Genomic DNA, 9,090 nt, shown 5'->3' with positions numbered 1-9,090 from the left:
TTCACTTCTTCAAAAAACTCATCAAAATCATTGATGTCTGATTACAACTTAATATTTAAGCAGAAATTAGTATCCAGGTGCTTGAGCTGTATGAGGAAATGATACATAGTACTGCTTCAAATGGAAATCAACCAGGCAGATGAGATGACAATTTTTTTTTGAAATTTTCAGATTCTATAAGCAAATCTAAATCCAACATTGAGTTTACTCCATCTGGAAACAAATATTTGCAAGCTCCTCTGATTTATCTAAATCTAAATCTAAATCTAACTCTGAATATGAACTCAGTGCACTTCTTCATCAAGGTTGTTCAGATTCTAATGTACTGATTCGAAGTATTTTCTATTGTCAGGATTAGATTACCGAAAGCAAATATGTGTAAGTATAACTAATAATTTCAAGTTTCTTAACTGTCTTGAAAAGTGAGCAAAAATAAAACCAGCTTCTCCCAACGCCCAATGTTCTTCCTAACATTAATCATAAACAACTACAAACCTAAGCATTTCCTTTTATTTTAAGCACCTACATGTCCTTGACAATTGCTCCAATTTGGCTCGATATTCCTCGACTGTGGCATTTTCATTCTCATCCAGCCATTCTTCAACAGTGTTAAGTGCCCCACTGATATAGCCTGCAACTCTTCTTGTTATCCTCCCCTTACTCATGGCTTCTGTCACCCTGCTTTTCATGTTACATACATAACATTCCAGATTGTTTTTAGCAAGATGCTTTTCTGCAATTTCTTCATCCTCTTTTCGGAATATGTCTGCATCAGCCACCATTCTATCTATCTCCTCCTTGTTCAGTCTCTTAAACTCATTTGTAACAGTAATCTGGTTGTCTAACCCTGTTCCCACATCCAGGGCAGAGACCCTAAGAATTCCCTCTACGCCCACTTGAAAGAAGACTCTAATCTGTGGTACATCACACCGTGCAGGTAGAATCCCATCTAGGACAAATTCACCGAGCAAATTGTTGTGTGCAACCAAACGACTCTCGCCTTCATAAATTCGAAAACTTACACTTGTCTGGTTGTCAAACCTTGTGGTGACAGACGTCTCTTTCAGAGTAGGTATGGGAGTATTACGGGGAACCATTACTTCCATGACACCATCGTTAATTTCAAATCCAAGACTCAAAGGAGTCACGTCCATCAAGACTAAGTTGATGTTTTCCTCATTCAGTGCAGCTGCCTGTAAAGCTGCACCATAAGCAACTGCCTCGTCTGGATTTACACTTTTGCAGAGCTCCTTTCCCTCAAAGAATTCACTTAGCAATTCCTGTACCTTGGGTATACGTGAAGAACCTCCTATTAACACAATCTCGTTGATTTGGTGTTTGCTCATCCTTGAGTCTTGCATACATTGCTTCACTAATTCCATGCATCTGTCAAATAGGTCCGCGTTGAGCTCCTCGAACTTTGCCCTCCTAATCTTTGAATGGAAATCTTGCCCTTCATACAGGCTATCTATGTCGATTACAGTCTCTACTGCGGACGATAAACTTCTTTTAGCCCTCTCGCACTCCGAACGTAGTCTTCGAAGAGCCTTATGACTTCCTGTCATATCCACTTTATGTTTTTTGTTGAACAGCTGAACACAATAATTAAGCATCCTGTTGTCAAAATCAGCACCTCCCAAATGCATGTCCCCTCCAACAGCTTTTACTTCAACTTTACCACTTTCAACTGTAACTACAGATACATCAAAGGTGCCTCCTCCAAGGTCAAAAACTAGAATATTTATTATTCCTTCCTCCAATGCACCAAAGCCATAAGTTAATGCTGCAGCCGTGGGTTCATTGATGATACGCATGACATCAAGCCCTGCAATCTTACCCGCATCTTTAGTTGCTCGCTTCTGCGAGTCATTAAAATAAGCAGGCACAGTAATAACAGCATTCTTCACATCACAGTGTAGATATTGCTGGGCTATCATCTTCATTTTCGCCAACACCATGGACGAGATTTCTTCAGCCGCAAATAGCCTTTTGTCACCTCTATAGGCCAATTCAACCATAGGCTTGCCATTCTTCCCTGGAACGATGGTGAATGGCCACAATTGTTTGTCAGACTGCACATAGGGGTCACTGTATCTCCTTCCAATGAGTCTCTTGACATCAAACACAGTGTTGGTAGGATTAGTTGAAATCTGGAACTTGGCAGCATCTCCAACAAGTCTCTCAGTGGCGGTGAAAGCAACCATGGAGGGAGTGGTTCTGTTTCCCTGGTCATTGGGAATAATTTCAATTCTGTCATGCTGCCACACTCCCACACAGCTGTAAGTCGTCCCGAGATCAATGCCAATAGCCTTATCTTTGCCCGCTATGTCCATGCTAGATTATGTAAGAAGAGTATTTTTTTTTAAATCAGTTAATATAATCACCGGAAACTGCTGCTATCAATTCCTAAATGAAAATTTTTAAGAACAGAATGCAACCTTAAACATTTTACAAAAGCCTGAAAGGAAGAGGAGAGGGAAAAACAAAGACTAGAAAAGAAATAAAACATAGATCAACATGAAACAATGCTGCTGTTTTTTATTGTGCTCAGAAAAATAAGAAAAACAGAGAGCTCTGCTGTTTGGCTGCTTCAAACTGTTGTTACAGCAAATACCGGCATATGCTCTCACTCTTTCTCGTACAGCTCTAATGTAATCACAGGAAACTGCTCTTATCAAATCCTAGATGAATTTTTTTAACAGAATGCAACCCTAAGCATATTGCAAAAGCCTCAACCCTAAACATAATGCAAAAGCCTCTCTTTTCAAATCCTAGATGAAAATTTTTAAGAACAGAATGCAACCCTGAAAAATATTGCAAAAGCCCTATTATATGAAGGGAAGAGGCAGAGGAGAAAACAAAGACTATAACAGAGAACAAAAGAACAGAGAAAAAACAGATATCACTCCTTGCCACAAGGATACAACAAAAGATGTGGCTATTAGAACATTTGCATCTTTGTATAAGCATTGTTGGTTCCTAAAAATCTGAGCTGAGATGGCTTTCAAGAAATTTCATTAATGAACAATATCTGAACTCTAATGAAGCGGTCTATCAAAAAGTTATCCTTAAAAAGAGGATGAGAAGTTCAGTAATAGAACACTACAACATGTACATAAAGGTCTTAAGATCAAATTGTAACTGATCCATAAAAATAACAGTATATTAATGGAAAACATAGGCTTCTTTCAAATTTTGAAGCTATATATACACTGGAAAACATAATACTTACAGAGAATGGCTTATTTGAGGTGGAAATAGCTGATAGTTTTCCTTATGGTTTAAACTGGTTTAGACCGCTCTTTCAATGGACAGCCCCAAAGCAAATGGAAAGAGCGCAAATAAGAAAAATACGTATATGCCCAGCAAACAGAGCAACAAATAAAACTGTTGATTACAATTAAATGAGCAGTCTCACAGGGAGAGGGAAAATCTGAGAAGGAAGATTTTTTGCAATTAATTCTCATTGCATATTTCTGAATACAGAGAAGGAAAAGGAAATCTTGCACGCTTGAATGGACGGACAAAAACTTGGCGAGGACAGGGAGAGTACGAGCATCCTCAATCCGACAGAAAATTTCTGAGAATGAATATTTTGCAATTAATTATCATTTGAATGAGGAAGGTGGTTAAGCTAGAAATAGAAATCTTGTAGGCTTGAATGGACGGACAAAACATTCCTAGGAGAGGGAGAGTAGGAATGGTCTACGGAGGAGTAAAGAAAGGTCTACGGAGGAGTAAAACTATTTCACTCTGGTCACACCCTATTTCTTTGAACATAAACTGGACCTGATTTGTGAACGTTATGTAACTACAGGCTAATTTTCACATAAAATGGTTCAGATGTAAGAAGTATTGTTTTGTGTAGAGATTAACCATTTCCTATGTCATATACAAAATATGTTAATTAATTAAAAATTATTAAAATATTGTATTTCAATCTTTTTCTTATTTTTAATTAATTAATAAATATGATTACGGATGTATTCTTTAAGTTGCATAGACAATTCAATTGCATATGGTATATTTGTTTGTTTAATAAATTGATACAATCTTGAATTTCTATAATACCAAGAGAAATAATTAATAACAGGCACATTTAAAATTACCATTGAGAACTATTTCATAGTTAATTAAATTGAATGAAGAAAATAGAGAGAAATGACCTAGAAACAAGCTTCCACATTTTCTATTTTAATTAATGATTCTAATAGTGAAATAGTCTGTTAAATTATCTTCATCAAGATCAAAAGATGTATTAAACTAATATATATCAAAGGGGCATTAAAATGGAATATAAGAAAATCCCATTCGATAACTATTTTCAGGCCAACCGAGCTACGAAAAAACTTTCTAAGGATGGTGGAGAGAAATTTACTAGTAACTTGGTTGAAGGACGTAATAAAACATGTATGAGGAAAATATCACTTTGTGATCATTTCTATACTTGAATTTGTGTGTGAGGAAAATGAACACTTTTTGGTCATTTCTATAAATATGTGTCTGTTCATTTGGATAAAAATTATGTGATTATCTTTCTCTAGTATTTAATTCCAATCCAAGTCACTTGCCTTTTATTTTAAAACTTTTCTATTATTCATTTAATTGATATATTTAAATTTTATCCAGCATTCTATCTAACACATTCTACTTATTTAAATTTGGGAGTCCAAAAGTAAAATCTAATGATTTTATAAATTAATATCAACCCTTTTGACAACCCTTTTTTTTGTGGTTGGAAATATAAAAGGTGATTAGGTTTAGGCCAACAATGTTGAGGTAGAAATTGTAGAAGATGATGAGAAACACTTTATAGGTTGTCTTAATGTGTGTATGCATGTATACGCAAACGTGTATATGTGCATATCATCAAAACTAATTATAAAAGTTAGTGAATGTGTGTACACATATATGCATAGGGACAAATAGATTTTGTTTTAAAACTAGCTATAAAAGTTACCATAGACAATGATAGCAAAAAAAAACGGAAGATTAAATATGAAGGAAATTTGCAAACTCTATAGTTCATTAGATGTGCTTTCTTGTTTTTTAGATCTTGAGGATATTGATACTAATGTCAACCATGTTGTAAATTAAAATGAGATAGAAGAATCTAAACCTTTAAATTGTTTTGTTGATCACAAGGATGTGAATATAAGTAATGATTTGAAGCCCATTGAGTTGTCTATCCAGGATGAAAATATTGATGTTATGCATACAATTTTTAGCTTAAAGAATAGGAGCATGATTTTTTTAGCTTTCAGTTTTTGTTCCTTTTAAAGATTGTGTTTCCAATGAGATCTTTGTCAAGCACCTATTTACTCTCATGAAAGTGAGGGGAAGCTTTCATTTCATAGGAGTGTAGTGATGTAAGTCCTAATTGAAACACATGCTTTCCTATGAATGAGAAAGATATTGTAAAAAAATCACTCATGTTTTTCTTGTCTTGATAATGATTTATTTACTGAGACAAATTAAGTTCTTAATCCAAACACATCTAGTGTCAACATCCATAACCATGTAATTTCTTAGCTTAATCTTTGGCTTGGAGACAATGACTTTTGCTAATGAGAACCATTGAATTGTAATCTTTTTATTTATTTTTAAAAAAAAAACTATCGTGTTTTCTCATTTTGCTAGCAATTATTTTCTAAACTTAACATGGTTTCCTAATTTCTTGACTTAAAAATCTATATTTTTAATTTGTCGAGCTAATTTTGAAGAATTTTTTTATACATTTTTTTTGTTGCCATGACTATAGATAATTAATTTTATGCTTCATTTCATGACTGCAATATTAGTTTCATAAATGAATAAGCATATATGAAGTCCAACATGCGAAAAAGCGAGATGCATATCATGAACCCAGCCAAACAAATAGCTTTGTGATTTTTTTTATAGCTTAGTTTCCTAAAGTTGAGGTTGTCTCTTGCATTTTTTTAACTTATATATAATGTGTAATTTAAAACCATTGTCTATTTTAATGAAATGGTTATAATTTAATATGTGAAAATGGAATAATATTTAAAAAGGAGGTTAAAGATTATGCAGTCATTGTTTAATCACAAAATAGTCACATACCTATATATTTTATCTTCCCTCCCTTTTCTTATTTACTTATCTTAAATTTTTTTAATAATTCTAAAAAATCAAAACTTGCTAATTGCTTAAAATAAGCAAAAAATTAAAGTAATTTAATAAAAACTACAAAATCATTGGTTAATTAAAAACGATTGACCAATTTTGAACAATGCCTAACTAAATAATAAACTAAAGCAACTACATAGGACCTTGTTGTAATAGCTGATAAAATATAAAGATGGCATTTTATAAATGTCAAGGTGAAGAAGAGAAAGGGCCATTTGCTAGGAGTCCAGTCAAATGGCAAGTCCAATAGCTTAGTATTTATTATTAGAAAAAAATTATAAAACTAAATCTAGAATATTGTTATATATTCAAAAAAAATGAAGTTAGATACTCAAAACTCCTTGTTTCAAGAAAATAACTATGAGTAGTCATTATGATTTTTCATTTCGGTGTTGTGTGCATTGATAAACATTGAACAATGTGTTTTTTGAATTAACTTTGGTACTACAACACAATTTGGTTGAGAAAAGAGGCAGGGGGACAGAATTTAACTGTTCATGTAGAGGGTGTACGTCTTGTTGAGTGGGGCTTCAAAAATTTATTGATATGTCTAGATAGTATTTTTTTGATAAATGATAAATGTGGATTCTTAAAAGGCTCCAAATATTTTTAGAAAGAGGGATTTAGATATTGCAATAGAATCCAACTACCAATTATTCAAAACTAATTCAAACTTGATATACACCAATTATTGGAGTGGACTTTCATCACCCAAACTACCTCCTAAATTAGAATCACTAAAGTTAATAATTACAAAAAAATTAGAAGCATACTAATGAATACAAAAAATTAAGGTACCTTTCACATAAACCAATATTCCCTTGTTTTTCTTTATGTGAATTTTGGTTGGCTTGGTCATATACCTTGAAACAAGAAAAATAAAACAAGCAATATCTAGTCTTATGTGGGTTAAAAACATCAAAATTCTAACAATACTTCTATGAGTTGTCTTATAAACTATTAAACACCATCTTGTCTACATAACACAACTCCATGAGTAGCTAGAGTGGATAATGGTTTAAAATCAAACATATTAAATGTATTCTATATATCTTTTGCATACTTTATTTGGCAAATGAAAATATAATCCCCACTTTGATGAACCTACAGTTATAGTAAATGTAGAAGTTGATAATACAACCACGAGAGCTAAGAATCATCTGCAAGAGAAATACCTGTTACACAAGAGAGATCAAGCAAAGATAATATGATCCATAACAACCTGAGAATTATGTATTATTGCACACACAAATATTGGAGATACAATTACAATGAATGAATGATTCCTTATAAAAGGATGAATGAAACCCTAGATGTTAGCATGTGCCAAGTGTCATAATCATAATGAATGAGACAACTTAAGCTATTATTACTCTAATTTAATAAAATAAAAAAGCACCTCAATTAAGCTTAAGTAAAAATGTAATTAAAGGACCTAATTAATAAATAGTTAGATAAATGTCCTAATTACTCCAACATCCCCCCTTAAGATTAACTTGGGGATAAGCTAAAGAGCTAATATGAATGAATGCATGAATGAGTCCCAACAATGAAGGTTTGATTAGGTACTCATGTACAAACCAATGCAACTCTTGCAAATAGAGAAAAAGAGAAAAACCTAGTGGGAGAAAACTCCTCTCCGAAAGAGAAAAAATACAAGAAATGCACTAGTGAAAGAAGGAAAGAAGGAGAACTTAATGTGACCCCCCAAGGACTACTTATGTCACAATAGTATAATGAATGTCCCCCTGGATAAGAGATAAAAAATAAGGATTTGAATCCCCACAATGAAGAAGTAGCTCTTGTGCCAATGATGAATGCCTAAAGATAGAACATGATCCATTTCTTGCAAACAACATTTCTCCCCTTGGGAAGAAACAAATCCACTAGAGATAAAAAAAGCCACTCCCATAAACAAGAAGATGTAAAAATCCAAATCCAAACTATGTGTGCTTCTAGAAACTACTCATATATCGCCATGTCCAAGACACATGATGATGCCACAAACCAATCAGGTACGTTCCTAATCAATGTAGGAGGTGACAAATTAGGGCTCTATAAAAACTGATGAAGAACAAGCTCCATGGGCAGCAAAGATGGGTTGAAAACACTGATGATGTTGTTAACAAAGAGGAGATGAATGTACTCAAAATAATCCTCCAAATCTACAATATGAAGATCCGCATACAAGGATGATATGTGTGCAAGATATGAATCTGAAGTAGTTGTGTCTAGAAGAACAATTTATTGTTGCACTAAATTATTGGGGGCTATGTATGAGTCAATGCCAATTTGATTAAGAACAATAGAAGATAAATATGACTGAGATGGGATCTTAATGCAAGAAGTAGGAATATGAAGATAGTTCTTTGATCCATTGGAACATGCAAGACCTATGATATACTCAAGCTCCTCTAAAGTATCATTATCCAAGGGTATGGAATCTACATGTGCAAGGGGAAGAAGAAAATCTACTACAAGATCCTTTGGGAAAGGAGAGATGTGAGGGTCTCCATACATCTCTCAAAGTTGATACCAAAGTGTGTGAGGACACTCAAGGTCTCATAAAACACACATAGTGTCATAATCAACACTAGAACAAATCAATTCTACAACATGATCTATGATATTACCCCAATCTGATGTACCTCCTAAAGTTATTGGTTTAGGCACGATTCCATTCAAATAAGAAAAAATATCTAAACACCTAAGATGTGTTAGGATGACATGATGTCAAGCCTCATAATTGCCCTTTGTCGGGCTGATAATAGAAGGATGAACATAAAAAACCTTGACACCTCCTCAAATGAAATTAATAGACTCCAAAAATCTCAACATATGTAGAGTACATCAAATAGAAACCTCTCCAACAAATAGATCCATCTCAAGGGCCAAAAAATCCAAGTAATTGACCAATAGTGAAAACACAAAAATATGAATAAA

General features: G+C 33.6%; 1 protein-coding gene across 1 annotated transcript; it reads right to left on the bottom strand.

Moving 5' to 3' along the window:
• Window positions 1–301: 301 nt before the first annotated feature.
• LOC131048813 (heat shock cognate 70 kDa protein) lies at window positions 302–2,333 on the bottom strand. The gene has a single exon (XM_057982886.2). It carries the CDS (start codon window positions 2,331–2,333, stop codon window positions 510–512), a length of 1,824 nt encoding a protein of 607 aa, XP_057838869.1. The 3' UTR covers window positions 302–509.
• Window positions 2,334–9,090: the final 6,757 nt, after the last annotated feature.

Source organism: Cryptomeria japonica, chromosome 10, assembly GCF_030272615.1.
Source record: "Cryptomeria japonica chromosome 10, Sugi_1.0, whole genome shotgun sequence".
Lineage (NCBI taxonomy): Eukaryota > Viridiplantae > Streptophyta > Pinopsida > Cupressales > Cupressaceae > Cryptomeria > Cryptomeria japonica.
The sequence above is the reverse complement of the archived record's forward strand: the minus strand, read 5'-3'. Positions and strand labels throughout refer to the sequence as shown.